The sequence below is a fragment of the Hydractinia symbiolongicarpus genome, chromosome 14 (genome assembly GCF_029227915.1).
Source record: "Hydractinia symbiolongicarpus strain clone_291-10 chromosome 14, HSymV2.1, whole genome shotgun sequence".
Classification (NCBI taxonomy): domain Eukaryota; kingdom Metazoa; phylum Cnidaria; class Hydrozoa; order Anthoathecata; family Hydractiniidae; genus Hydractinia; species Hydractinia symbiolongicarpus.
Genome location: NC_079888.1, coordinates 13,483,227 through 13,498,309, shown reverse-complemented (window position 1 = coordinate 13,498,309; position 15,083 = coordinate 13,483,227). Strand labels below are relative to the sequence as shown.

The following is a 15,083-nucleotide window of genomic DNA, read 5'->3' as shown; positions in this document are numbered from 1 at the left end:
CTACCGCATCAACCCACAAAAGCCTAAACTCAGGTCGTTCATCTAGGCAGCATAAGTTTACTGCACAAATTGAAGCTTACTTTCTTGCGCCATTTCGCCAAAAGCTTCGCACGTTCTTTCCTATTAATTTTGTTCACGATTTGTTTCACTCGCGGCTTTTCTATCTTTCGCAATCAGAAGATTTGGATTTCATCCCTGTCATCTTCAATCGCGCTAGCTATCGCAGTGGGTGGTAATGTCGGATATAGCTTCATCTGTCCGTCGAACCCTTCGAAATTCCATGTCATCATGCTGCTTCAGGTTGCTTCTTTTGGAAGTATGGCTAGAATCTAAGACTTCTAATCATCCAGAAATCAGTGGTTGTCATCCAGCTAAAGGCAGATAAGTCGTAGCCAAAGGTAAACGTCAGTGTTGTAGAAACCGTTGTAGTCACCCTTAATGAAATTCTTTTCACCAGCATGATCAGGCAGACCCATAGGTTTCCGGTCGTTAGGCCTTCTATAGACTAAAAACTTCTTTAGTACAAAGACCATGACCCTCTAATCGGTTTCCTTGTTGATCAGAATAAACACCCCTTTAATCTTTGGTCCACTCAACTAAATTTTGCTACCTACTGCGCTAACTCCAATTGTGTAATCTCAGTGGTGCAACAAGATCTAAGTTGCTTATGGTTCATTCTCCTCTTACGTTCGCTGTAAGTGAGCAGTTTAACTTCAATTTCATTCGCAGGGCGATATAATATAAGACAAAGCTCATACAAGATGTCCTCTGGGGACAAGGTTGGTACGCATGTTATGGTTAGTGGTCACTACTAACGGTCTAATTATATACCGCCATAATTAATCTCATTGCCAGGTCCCTTTGCTTTCGATCGATGCCACAAAAGATAATGAAAACAGATTGAATAAAAAATATCCAGAAATACAGGCAGAACTATTAATATATCATCTTTGACTTTTAAAAAGACAAGGCTTGCAACGCAATCTTTCTCTGGTTCGATGATCCGTCGCTAATTCTACTTGTGATTGGTGGAATATCGACCAATTGTCATGTTATTATGTAATGATGAGTTGTTTCTAAAAAAGAAATATTGTTGGAAACCATGAGTTTTTATTTTCGGAAATTGTATCCCGATGAAGTCCTTCCGCGCAGAAAGAAAATGACGTCATAGTATTTTGTAAAATTTAATTTAATCTTGTCTACTTATTGCTTCCGTGTGGGTGTTGCGGGTGCCATATCGCTTTCGTGTGTGTTGTGGGTGCCATATTGCTGCTCTGCATATTTTATACATGGAGATATAACATGTTTAATATTTCATGAATACAGCATAACCACAAATTAAACACAAAGCTTTATCGAAGCTTGTAAATTTTGTAATTTCGCTTAATGAAACGTATTTACTCACTAGCCAAAAGGTACTCATTCAAAAGCGATTCTGGCGCAACAAAAAGATTTCCCTTTAGATAAAGAAATAAAAAATCTTTCACAACTCTACCCCCTGCACCCTAACCCACACCTGGATCGCAGACCTATTTTAAGGATCGGATTGATCATTTTTAGATCGAATCTTCATTTATGCTTGCGCATTTCACCTGAAAGTCTTTTTGCAGCGTCATAATCTCCCGTTTAATCTACTAAATACATTAGGCATAAATGCACAAAGCGAATTCGTTTTATAATACAAAAAGGAGTCCCACTTCATCACCATCTTTGTAACACTTTGAAAGCTATGTTATAATTTAACATAAGACCGTTGTTCGCATCACACAAAATAGAGGTTAAACCTACGATTGGTGTTGAGTTGGAGTGAAATCATGTTTTATGTTGTGTCGTGAAATTATAGCGAGTTTAGGCATAAATTTCATGCCTTTAAATCACCTTTTGCTGTTTCCATTTTATAAAATATCAGCGCGATGCATCCGGTGCCTAAAATAACGTAATCTTGTTTTTAAACATTATAAAATAGCTTTAATTCCTAGAGAAATTTTGAACAAAAAAACAATTTTCCGGCTTTATGTAGTCATTAGATGTTATTAAAACTCATCTCATAGTTTGGTTTCCATTAGGACACAGTACAAAATTCTCGTCAACAATTTTAACTCAGACCTATCGCCATTCTCGTCCCCAGAGCTCTTTGAGATTAAAACCTCAAAAGTACTTTCGAGTTTATCTCAAAGAGCTCTGGGGTCGAGAATGACCTTCTGCGTCACACCTTTCCCTTTTTGCGAGGCAAATTTTACAGTAGTTTAGTCGGGGACTAGGACTTTTCATGGTGCAGGTTCCGCGCACCCGCAGTCATGTAAATTTGATATTATCCAAATCCATTCATTTTGCAGCATTAAATTAAAAATCTAATTTTAATGAAAAATTTCGAAAATTAATAACTGACTGGCTACATGTCAGTTTTTAAATAATCATTTTAGTACCATGTAGTGATTTGTTATGGTCCGTTATGCTGGTCTGTTTATTATTATTTCGCTACATCCGCTTGTTTGAGCATGTTCCTGGAAAAGTGTTCCTTGGCCACCCACGTGTGAATTGGCTTGTAAATTAAGTTAAGCATTCTCCTAAACCAAGCTAATTAAAACAACTTTGAGAAGGAAGGAAATGTACATTTGCAGTTCTAGAACTGATACAACCTTTCTTCTTCCGGTTGTGGGAGATGTTGACGTAACAAAAACCATGACGAAGCATGAATGATGTAATATATATAGAAACCATGTTAATTATGCTGAGGTGTCAGGTTAAAAGGGCGAGAAAAGCTTTTGGACTGCACTGATGTTTGAAGTTGCACTGATGTTTGAACTGGAAAAACATGGCATTTGGTGTGCTTTTTTTTTCTTGTTAGGTATGACATAATTTATTTGCTTCTGGAACGTGTTTAATCATATTTCTAGCATACTTTTAGCTAGCCATCTTTAATTACCCATTCTTTTCGTGATATTTTGCAATACTTTTTTACTTAAAATCTCCAGAGCTATGTTTTTAAGAATTTTTTAGTGAATTAAATTAGGAATGATATGTGATTAGCTAGCGAGCCTGAATACTCTTACATTTTATAGGTAGCTAGCTATAACGATCGCAGTGTATCTAGCTAGCTATATATTATCTGTTTTACCCTGTCTTTTAAAATATTTATCTTTCAAAATAAAATTTATTGGAGGGATGTGTGGAACATGTTAGGGAGCACATGGAAATTTGAAAACACGTCTAGGTATATATGTTTATTAGACATCCTGCAAAACTAAGCCTTGCATTTAAACTAATCCCACATACATTTTTTATTTAGTCAGAGGAAAATGTTGATAGAAATTATAAAACAAAAGAATAGTTCCCTGTTTGATTGTAAAAAAGAAAAGAATAAGGAGTTGCATAATAAGAGTTATTAATATATAATTCAATAGATCTATAAGAACTAATTAGAACAATAAAGAAGTTGTTTTGTGTTTGACCTAAAATATTCTTAATTTCAAATTTAAATTTGAGCCCACATTGCTTATATTTTTACTTAAATTTGAAGCTGTGTTCTTATAAACATATAATTGAAACCGAATGCTGAACTTGATATCTAATTATGTTACTTGGCTACAAGTAGCACAACAAACATTAATTAGCTCAATCTAAGCAGATTGTAACAATTTATGATAATAATATTTTTTCTACTATAAGGAAGTTTTTAATTATAAAGAAAATAATCATTGTTGTGGTATTAGAAACAAAAATATATATTGTTATGCAATAAAGACACCTATATTTACTTTAGGGATGGCTATAGTTTAGTTTGCTGAATTGCATAATTTGACAGTAAGATGTAAATGAATTTAGTTTTTTCTTTAAAAAAGTCTTAAATGTGAAGTTATATAATTTTAGAAAGGTAATCCTGAATTTTTGTGTGGATTCAAAAGTCTGTTTAAATAAACTATTCTAAGAAAGTAGTGATTTAAAGGGAACCCAAGGTACAAAATGATGTTGGACTTATATTATAGAGCTTAAAAAATTAGCTAACAAGTCTTTTTAAATTTTTTAAAAAGCTCCTTTCGTTCTCAAGATATTCGCATTTAAAGAATTTCAGATTTAATTATGCTGCATGAACTATGATGTCATATTTCAGTAATAGCAAATTTGAACATTTTCTTTCATCAGTAAATTTAGACCTGTTAAGGGGTGTGCATTTTAACTTTATCAATGCATAGATATTATAAAGGTTAATTGATTAACATAAATTTTTTTGCCAAAATGATACTCACTTGCTCGTCCCAGGCCTCTTATTTTTTTGCTGATGACTCAATAACTCGGGATCTGCCACTTGGTTTGCAATCAAATTTTGTGGGTAAGCTTGTATAAGCCCCATATGTTTACTGACAAAATTTAATTGCAAACCGACATGCAGATCCTAAATTATGAGTTCAACATCATTTTATACTTCGGGTTTCCTTTAAGTGGTTTTTGTTGGATTACAGTTAAATTCATGAAATTTAATAGATTAACTGCTAAATTCTCCAAGTTATTCTTCAAGATATCATTCACAAATGTGAAAAGTTGTTAATTTTTGAATTATTTTAGAATGAAAAAGAACGTAATGTGCATGCATGAGGAAAAAAACATTATAGTAAAATATATTATTTATCAAAAAGCTATACAGTACATGCCATTATTTATAACTGCAAAATTAAATCAAAATTAGCATGAATCATGATGATATGAAATGATATGAATCAAACGATTAGGTCTGATTAGCTTAATCTGGTTAAATTAATCTGTTTGTCAACAATTAAATTAATTTTGAAAACAAATTTAATTGAACGGAAATCAGAAACAATATAAATCCTGTTTGTAATTATGTTTATAAAGTTTAAGCTTTGTTTATAAAGTGATAATGTTAAACACATTTACTTCATGCTGTTATCAAAATTACTTTCAGGGAAATAAAAACTTGTTGCATCTTGCTTTTGTTTATCTAATTAACCTTTGTGTCTTTATAGGATTGTCCAATTTGAATGATTAAGCACAAATAGTTACTTTTCCATTAGAGCATTAAGGGTGGAGTTGAGGATCTGTGCTGCAAAAGAAAGGGTAAAATTATGTGCATAATATTCATTTGTATCTGAAAAGCTTAAATTAAAAATTACATTTTGGGAAGGAAAGAGGTTGTTTACCACCTTTCCCTAATTAATTTCTTTCATGTCATCAAAAAATTGCTAGCTGCTTTGTTGATATGTCAACATTCAGCAATAGCCAAGTGCTGGCATGAATTGGAAAAGCTGTTGAACTCTTGTTTTTGCTTTTTTTAGTGAATTACAGCGTAAACATTTGCCCATGACCAATCAAAGGAGTTGTAATGAAAAACTGCTTGAATAAAAAAAGACAAATATGAAGCCTTAACAGAATCTTGAAAGTTAAAAAAAAAAACATGCATTAATATGCACTTCAAAAAAGTATGTAAAAATCTGCAACAGTCAGGAATGAATATTAAGAAAAATATAGTTCAGGGAAAGGTGAAGGAATAGTCTCTTTAATTTTCAGTGAATCTCAAGAAGATTGAACCTAACTAGTACATCTGTGAACACAATGGAGTTTTTCGCTTGGACAGGGAAAAGTCAGAAAATTGTGTTTTTTTGGTAATAAAAAAAAACTTTCTCAAAAATTTCCCCCTTTTGATTCAAAATATGTATATTAATAATACCTTTATGCAAAGAATGAACAAACAAAACTTCGCTTCACCTACTGTCCACATCTTTTTGCCTTGACACAATTGTTGGCATACAACAGAAAAATTGAAAACCTAAAAGATGTATTTTAGCCTTTTTTCAATGCAAATTTTGGTGAATAAAACTGTAAAAAATTAATTTCTTTGTTAGAGAAATGGAGCCTAACAGTTCATTTGTTATGAACTGTTAGGAAAAGTTAGGGAGAGGAAAAACAGAGATCTTTTGTTATGTAACAGGACTGCTTCTGGACTTACGTAAAAACACAAAAAAGTCAACTTGTGTGCTAAATGCTAATATTTGTTACTAAAGGTTTTTGGTACTATAGGAACTGAATGCATATAATAAATAATGTTTTTAACTTCCAATATTTATTAACAAACAGGACATAGGTAGAACAGTTTATTTTTAACTGATATTTTAAACCTGTAAAAATATTATTGAAATAAATAAATAAATAAAATAGATGGAACTTAGATTTGAAATATTATGTAACAATGGGGGTGGTACTAGATTTGTTACGATGTGTTAAAAGGGGTGGGTGCGTATTAAAAATGGTGAATTTTGGTGTTAATTATTGAATCATTTATCATTTTCTTACCACGCAGTTGTTAAGGCAGAAAAATTTTAAGATTAAGAAAGCTCTGTGTTAATTCAGTATAAACTGGGATAAAAAATATCAAAATTTCATTTCCTTGTTGGAGAATAAATAGAGTTTGTTTGCCATGTTTGTTCATATTTTAATCATCAATGAAATGATTATATATGCGTTATTATGTTTGTGACTTAAAAATAAACACACATTTTTTTAGTTTTCGCTACATGTTTCAACAAAGGCTTGGATAAATATAAACTAAAAATACGAAAAATACTAGTCTAAAAGATACACTCACAAATATCAAATCGAAATAGTGTTAATTATAATAATTAATAAAATATTAAATATCGTTACAATAACATAATTACTATGAATTAACTATGAAGGCACAAAAATATGCCTCCATCTTTAAGGATGGTTCTAGGTTTTACAGCTCTTTCCACTATCACACAATAGTCTTTTTTTCTCTCTTTTCCTGTATCACCCTAAATTTGGCTACTACTTTCATTGGCCTATCTACTTTTATTTTGTCCAGTTTTTCATCCTGCCATGTTATGATTGGTGCACATGTTTTTTTTTGTTTGCTGCTTGCCCTACTAGTTCCACAAAGTTATGGGGAATACATGTAATCAAAAAACTGACCATACATTTTTAGGTACTCTTCAAGTGATAAATGGTACATACTTAATAGCTTCATTTGATCAAAACAATATTCGCGGTTATGTCAGGTTTACTGAAGATGCAAGTGAGAATGTGACAGTTAAAGTCAACTTAACTTTGTCTACATTTGTCGATGTGTCTTGGAAGATAAAGCAATACCCTGCGATTTATCCAAAATGTCAACAAACTGGGAATATTGTTTACAATCTTAATGATAGTCTTGGCTACATCAGCAATACACAATACAAAAATGTAAATTTAAGCTTAGGAGGGTCTAGTTCCATCCTTGGTCATACTTTGGTACTTTACCATAAGAATACCAGCATATTGGCTTGTGCCTCTATTCTACCACCTCCAAATGCAACAATGTATGCAAAAGCAGTGTTATCTAATAGCATGATTGCTGGCAGCTTTGAATTTCTTCAAAATGGCGACAAAGATACAATGATTTTTGGCCAAGTGAGTTTATCTGATGGGTCAAATTCTTCCTCGGTAGGTCATGGGTGGGCAATATTTTCAACAAACATGATGAATAGTGATTGTTCTGGAACTGTTTTTAACCCAACAAATCAAAGTGGGATTTGTACAAAAAAGCAAGAAAGTACCTGTCCTGTGGGAGGTTTGACAGCAAAATTTGGCTCACTGACTGTTGGTACTGCTGGAAGCTCGATTTTTCATGGAGTAGACAGAAGTTTAAGTCTGCACGGTGATAATAATGTAATGTCAAGAATGTTAGTTGTTTATCAGAAGGGAAGCATGGAGAAACTTGGATGTGGTATGATTCGAAAAGCTGGCCCCTTATCTGTCCAATCAAAATTTACATCCTCTATCCACAAAGGTATATCAGGAACTATTTCTTTTTTACAACACTCTCCTTATCACCAGACGAAATTGGATGTCAGTTTAAAAGGTTTGGGTAAGCGAGCTGGAGGGTATCATGTACATGTTTTTCCAATATCAAGTTCGTCGAAACCGTGTGCTCCTGCCAGTGCTGGCGGACATCTAAACCCATATGGCATTATACCAAAGAATAGTCCAAAACCTAATAAAGGTATACAATAACAGATTATTTTAATGTAGTATCATGCAAATTAAGGTATTATTTCATATGGAAAATTAAAATACCAGAAACTTTATTAAGGCATATTAATGCATTTAGGCTTTTTAATTAATACCGTGTTTATGAGATTTCTACAGGAGACATTAAATAAAGATCGGCGAAGTTGAAATTTGTATACTTAACAAATAAAATGACAAAAAATTAAAGAAAACAATATAAGGAAAAACATTGCGCCAGGTAAATCAGAATAAGAAAAACTAAAAAAATGAAAATTTTCTAAAAATATTTTTGGCGAATTTCGCAACTATCAGGTTTTTCAATAATTTTCTCAGGAACTAATGCGAATTTCGCAGAAATTAATTCCCTTGAATATATCAATACTTCATTTTGATTCAGGTTCTGTTGATAAGTACGAAATTGGCGATTTGAGTGGAAAGTTTGGTTTTCTTGCTGATAAAGATGTCTACCAGCTGTCAGTGATGGATTCAAACCTCCCGTTGTATGGCTTTGATACCTCGTTTGGTCGATCATTGGTTATTCACCGTGATGACAATACGTCATCGAGATTTGTCTGTTCGGATATAGAAGTTGACAATCCAAAGGGATACCTATCTTCAGTTGTCAATTACACTAAAAACAGTGCGTCAGTACTTGATGGTGTTGTAACACTTGTACGTGTTATTGTTTTTATAATTTTATTTGTATTTATGTGTATCTTCTGGTATCAATAATATTTATTTTCTTTTTTAGCGACAATACATACAAGCAAATAATGTTTTTACTCCTACCGCCATTGTTGCCAACCTGCACTATAGAAACAACTCTAGCAAAAAGGTGAGCAAAAAAAGTTTTTGTGTAGATTCTCAGATAAATGATTTCTTTTTCTCACATGTTGGTTGAGCTCTTGTCAAAGTGACAATTTTTTAGATGACATTTATCCAGGTTTTTGTATTCTCTATTTAGACTTACCAACACAATTTTCATGTTCACATCTCACCAATCAGTAGCAAGGAGACAGGTGTATGTGCTAGTGCTCAGGGACATTACAATCCTACAAATGTCAACGTTAAAGTAGGTTATTATTCGCAGATGTTTTGTTTCGTAGATGTTTTGCTTTTACATTTTTTTTATGTTCTTCTTCATAGATGTTTTGTTTCTGAAAATTAATTATGTTCTTGTCCAGACGTATTATGTTCTTTCACTTTTCAATCTGTTGTAAAACATTTGCGTTCACTAGGTCCATTTTGTTATCTTTTCAGGCTAATTATTCATCCCAATGCAGCAGGCATCACCCTTACCGGTGCGAAGTAGGTGATACCAGTGCAAAAGTTGGTCAATATAATATTGGAAGTGGGAAAGCGTTTTATGCTGATGTAGACACACCCATGTTTGGCCATCATTCAGGTATATTGGTGAGCTGTTATTTTCTCTATAAATAAACAAGCTCCTAATGCGATGTTTTTAATTTGTATTTATGTGAGATCATATGGCACCAATGAATTGGTGCATCATTCTGAAATATAGTTAAAGGGGCACTCCAGTGAAAAAAAAATATTTGAAAAAAATGTTATTTTAATAAGACAATACATAAATATGTCAGAATAAAACTTTTACAATCGTTAAAAATCTTTATTTACACCTTTATCGGTCTATGAACATCTTCAATTTTGAATAAATTTGCAAGGCCGCGTGAAGTCGAGAGGACTAGGTCCGAATAAATAAGCATACGTCACATCGTGCAGAAAGTCTGTAAGCTCAGTAGCACACCTTCTAAAAGTTTTGTTTACTTACTGTTTACATTGTTCGTTGATAAGATGTCTTGTAATAATGACGAAGATTATAACTTAGAAAACATAGAATCGGATAATTCTCTTCATGAAAAAGACTTTACAAAGCTATAACCACACGACTTCGAACCTCTTGTGTCTCACAAGGGAGAAATTAATAAAGACGCAAAGTGACGAGTGTCTTTTACTGACTCAAAGTAACGTTCTTAGCAAAATATTTTCTTTTTAAAGAAATAAAAAATATATTTAATCGCTTTTTTTAACATTCTTTTCGTCAAAAAACTTTATCATTTGCTTCAGTAAAAAAACTTTCTTACTTTACAAGCCAATTTATTAACGACTTATAAGTAGTTGTTTTGACAAAGCTGTTTTAGAAACTGCATTATCAGCATTACATGCATCCTTAAAAAGTTACAAAGATTGAAGAAATTGGGTACATTTACCCCCTGAAAAATTCGGCATGTCCTTCCATCAAAAAAGCTTCTTTTTTGAAAAACAAAGAATAGAAACTTAGCGCTACGAAAGATACACGTGTAACTAGAAAACGTTTTTGTCTGCGTTTGTATTGGAAATTGGTATAATGTTCTTTTATTTAATATAAAAATGTACCAAATGTTATTTGGTTGTGTTCTGTGGATATAAGTACAAATAATGAAATGAGAAGAAATGAGAAACTTTGATCGCTTTCACTAGCTGAAATGGTATTTTTACAAAATGGCAATATTTTAATATGGAAGTTTATTTCCTGGAGATCTCTTTTAAAAGAACTATCTGTGAAGTGCGCTAACCAAATATAAAAAATTTGATCCCTTGGTAGCTCACCTGCACTACGTATTTTGTTTAGCCATTTTTGAGTTCTTTCTTTTTCACAGACGGGATTCTGTGAAAACTTACTTCCTTACACTTTTCTAATCGATTGGTACATCGAAACGCAGAGCAACTAACCATTTTCTTAACGATTTAAACGTAAATTACATACAAAAAGCGATTTAATGTAGGCTATAGGTCTTAACATGAACGTTCTCTGTGCTCGCCTAAACTTTCTGCACGATGTGATGTCATTATTTATAATCGGGTCCAGTCCTAAATGAAATCGCCCCTGTCTGTTTTTTTATGAGAAAAATATTGAATATGCGAAGGCTTATACAACAATTTTGAATAAGAAAAACAAGTAAAGTAAGTTTTTTTTGATTTCTTATGCTTTTCTGAGTACGTATATGACAAAAAATAAAAAAGTGATTTTTACTGGAGTTCCCCTTTAATAAATAAATAAAAATGAAGTGTTGAGCGACAACAGACTGTCTTCTAAAACACGCAGTTCTGAATTTATACTTAAATCATTCTTTGGAAGAACTGCATTCCTGATTTTCTTACTGTGAATTTTTTTTGTAGTTCTCGGTCGCTCGCTTGTGTTCCATCATGAAAACAAAGGCGCACCACGACTGGCGTGTGCTGACACTGTACCCGACCCCGCAAGTGATGTTGTGAAAATTTCATTCAGTGTCAACAATAAAACTATGTATAAGTAAGGATAACTTGTGCAATTCTTTTATTACAGACTATGTTTTGCTATAATTTTATTTGTATTATTAAAGATGGTAGCTGTTTTTTGGCCTTTTTATATATTAAATTTGAATAGTATAACGTTCAAAATAGTAGCGTTGAACAAAGTTATATCGTTATAAAAAATGATAAGAAAGCTTTAGAGGATCGTGTCGGCGTTTGTGGCAGAATACTCTGACGCAAAATTAAATACCCAAAAATGCTTCTGATTTAATCATTAAATTACATATTTCGAATAAACGTAATTTTAATTCCATAACTTGTATACCCGCGAATTAATTTTGTTAGGTATTTTGCAGTTGGTTAATTGATATATGAATATTCATTACATAGCAACGCCATTTAGAATGCTGATATATGCTTTTATATTATGTATATATTATGTATATATTATATTATATTAATGTGTGTGTGGCCTAGCAGACAAAGGTGTTTCCATGCTAGCCGACAAAGTTGTTACCATGCTAGCCGACAAAGTTGTTTCCATGCTAGCCGACAAAGTTGTTTCCTTGCTAGCCGACAAAGTTGTTTCCATGCTTATAAACACATTTTTCTTCCACACATTTAGAAATTCTTTGATGAAAACCATGCTATCTAAAATTTTGTATGGTAGCCAGGCGTCCCTTGAGAGTTGGAAAATATCTTATTTGACGATGTCTGTTAGCAGTGAAAATGAAGATTGTATTGATGCTACTGTTTCTGTACTTGGTGAGAATAAAGTTTTGTCTTTTGTTGCTGTTTTGTCGTCGTTGTTGCTGTATGTCGTGGTTTTTGTTTGTTCTTATGTCTCAGTTGATGTTGGTCGTTTTTTTAGTTTGTTCTTGTCATCGTTGTTGTAGGCATATTTTTGTAGTTTGTTCTTGTCGCCGTTGCCGTTTGCCGTACTTTGTGTTGGTTGTTATGTTCCGGTTTCTCTTTCTGTTGTCTTTGCTATGTTGCTGTTGCTCGTCGTTGTTGTTGCTATTTCTTTTCTGTTGTTTGCTACACTTCCATATCACGTAGTGCCGCCATCATTTTAGATAAGAACGGAGAGCATATAAAAGATATTATGAAGAAAGCGATGGATAGTCGTCATCCAAGTCATGTGAAAGAATTTACAGAAAAATGCGGTAAGTTACATCTTTCAGATAACTGGATTGTATAAAATGTCGTCAGAGTGGGGTGAACAAGGTTCTTTGGGCTGGAGAAAGAGAAAGTATTCTTTGTGCTGGGGAAGGAGAAAGTATTCTGTGTGTATCAGAAGAGAAAGTATTCTTTGTGTATGAGAAAGAGAAAGTATTCTTTGTGTATGAGAAAGAGAAAGTATTCTTTGTGTATGGGAAAGAGAAAGTATTCTTGTGCTGGAGAAAGAGAAAGTATTCTTTGTGTATGAGAAAGAGAAAGTATTCTTTGTGTATGAGAAAGAGAAAGTATTCTTTGTGTATGAGAAAGAGAAAGTATTCTTGTGCTGGAGAAAGAAAAAGTATTCTTTGTGTATGAGAAAGAGAAAGTATTCTTGTGTATGAGAAAGAGAAAGTATTCTTTGTGTATGAGAAAGAGAAAGTATTCTTGTGCTGGAGCAAGAAAAAGTATTCTTTGTGTATGGGGAAGAGAAAGTATTCTTGTGCTGGAGAAAGAAAAAGTATTCTTTGTGTATGAGAAAGAGAAAGTATTCTTGTGCTGGAGAAAGAAAAAGTATTCTTTGTGTATGAGAAAGAGAAAGTATTCTTGTGCTGGAGAAAGAAAAAGTATTCTTTGTGTATGAGAAAGAGAAAGTATTCTTGTGTATGAGAAAGAGAAAGTATTCTTTGTGTATGAGAAAGAGAAAGTATTCTTGTGCTGGAGCAAGAAAAAGTATTCTTTGTGTATGGGGAAGAGAAAGTATTCTTGTGCTGGAGAAAGAAAAAGTATTCTTTGTGTATGAGAAAGAGAAAGTATTCTTTGTGTATGAGAAAGAGAAAGTATTCTTTGTGTATGAGAAAGAGAAAGTATTTTTTGTGTATGAGAAAGAGAAAGTATTCTTTGTGTATGAGAAAGAGAAAGTATTCTTGTGCTGGAGAAAGAAAAAGTATTCTTTGTGTATGAGAAAGAGAAAGTATTCTTTGTGTATGAGAAAGAGAAAGTATTTTTTGTGTATGAGAAAGAGAAAGTATTCTTTGTGTATGAGAAAGAGAAAGTATTTTTTGTGTATGAGAAAGAGAAAGTGTTCTTTGTGTTCCAGAAATAGAACGTAGTCGTTGTGTTCCAGAAAGAGAAGGTAGTCGTTGTGTTCCAGAAAGAGAAGGTAGTCGTTGTGTTCCAGAAAGAGAAGGTAGTCGTTGTGTTCCAGAAAGAGAAGGTAGTCGTTGTGTTCCAGAAAGAGAAATAGAAGGTAATCTTTCTGCACCTGGAATAAAAGTACAGGAAATAAGAAAGAACTGCGACTCTAGATTTGAACACGAAACTTGATGTTTTTTTATGTTTAGGGTGTAATAGGTCGTATTTTTATCTTGTGGAATGAGAAAAACATTGTCACTTCATGTCATTTTTGTTTTTCTATTTAGAGAAGAAGAAAGCGCCTTCATCTACGATCTCTGTGTCGTCATCTCAGTGGTTGACAGTCGTTTTCTTTATCGTGACGTTGTTGTTTTAACAATCTCTTCAGATAAATCAGGTCGCGTCAAGTATACGTGGAAATACGTCGGATTGGTTGATTTATTGAGATGAAGAAAATTTTGTTATACTATTTAAAGGATCCACATAATATCACTGTATATATTTGATAAAATAGTGAATTTTTTTATACTTGATTGACCAATATTAGTTTGAAGATGTTTCACATTGCAGCAATATATTAAAGATAATTGATAAATACTGCAGGATATTGCCACAATATATGGATGTGACTGGTCAATAGATGATTACCCAATCTCACACACCCTTACAGTGAGTTCAAGTGTTTTATTTCGTTAACGAAATAATCTCATTGTACAATTTTGTAAATTCTTATCGCACATGTAATGATACGATTTATTTTTGTACTATATTATGTTAACTATTGATTTTGTAAACACTTTGTAGAGGTTGCTCGCGACGCAATTTAAAAAACTATACCTGCAACGTATTAATAATAACGTTTAAATCGTGGGCACCATTTTGCTAATTTTGAGCAAAATCGTAAAATTAAGTACACAGGAAAAATTAACACTATCTTTCGATTGAAGAAAACAAAACGCGTTAATAAGTTGACGTTATTCATTTTACGAAAACAATACACGCGAAACGCATAATATTTACCCGTACGATTTACGTAGATGATGTTAATTTTGTAATAAGAATTAATGTTTGCATTAATTCCGAAATTGTAAAGTTTCATTTTTTCTTTATTTTTTTTTACATAATTAATTACGAAAGGTTATTTTCAGACTATATATCCATATTTTTTCTGTTATAACACACTTGTCACGATTTTATAGTCCACGCACTGGCGAACTTGTACAGAAAGAAATGACGTGATTATTAAAGAGAAACGTTAATAACAACAAAGATGGAGCATAAAGTAAAAATAAACTCCGATCTCCAACGCGCCCCATCCCAAGAGCTCTAACTTCTGATAGCACGAGTTTTGCAAATCATACGGTTTAAGGGCGAATCTTTTCGTCACAAAAATCGTCGCGAATATCGTCCAGTATAGATTCGGCTTAAAAAGGTGTGCGAATTTTTTTTGTTTTAAAATATATTTCTTTTGACAG

General features: G+C 32.7%; 2 protein-coding genes across 3 annotated transcripts in view; one reads left to right on the top strand and one right to left on the bottom strand.

Moving 5' to 3' along the window:
- The window catches only part of LOC130625965 (protein DD3-3-like), a 44,809-nt gene extending 44,775 nt beyond the window's left edge, over positions 1 to 34 (bottom strand). The window contains exon 1 of the mRNA XM_057441088.1: positions 25 to 34. The gene's annotated coding sequence lies outside the window, so the exon portion shown is untranslated. The remainder of the gene's footprint in view (positions 1 to 24) is intronic.
- A 2,589-nt stretch (positions 35 to 2,623) lies between these two features.
- LOC130625564 (uncharacterized) lies at positions 2,624 to 14,760 on the top strand. 2 transcript variants are annotated; one of them, XM_057440669.1, is made up of 10 exons: positions 2,639 to 2,848; positions 6,959 to 8,014; positions 8,420 to 8,694; positions 8,774 to 8,857; positions 8,987 to 9,094; positions 9,283 to 9,427; positions 11,203 to 11,335; positions 11,942 to 12,081; positions 12,393 to 12,482; positions 13,896 to 14,760. In XM_057440669.1, exons 1-10 carry the CDS (start codon positions 2,779 to 2,781, stop codon positions 13,982 to 13,984), a joined length of 2,190 nt encoding a protein of 729 aa, XP_057296652.1. In that variant the 5' UTR covers positions 2,639 to 2,778; the 3' UTR covers positions 13,985 to 14,760. The 2 variants fall into 2 exon arrangements, with proteins under 2 accessions (XP_057296653.1, XP_057296652.1); XM_057440670.1 differs by lacking the exons at positions 12,393 to 12,482; positions 13,896 to 14,760 and having other exon boundaries at positions 2,624 to 2,848; positions 9,283 to 9,435; positions 11,942 to 12,012.
- The last annotated feature ends 323 nt before the right edge of the window (positions 14,761 to 15,083 follow it).

Bases quoted from the DNA above. Each gene is read 5' to 3' on its own strand.
- LOC130625564 (XM_057440669.1), top strand. From the start codon at position 2,779: ATGTTTGAAGTTGCACTGATGTTTGAACTGGAAAAACATGGCATTTGG. The intron at 8,015-8,419 runs GTATACAATAAC...ATTTTGATTCAG, and splicing joins TAGTCCAAAACCTAATAAAG to GTTCTGTTGATAAGTACGAA. The intron at 8,858-8,986 runs GTGAGCAAAAAA...TTCTCTATTTAG, and splicing joins GAAACAACTCTAGCAAAAAG to ACTTACCAACACAATTTTCA.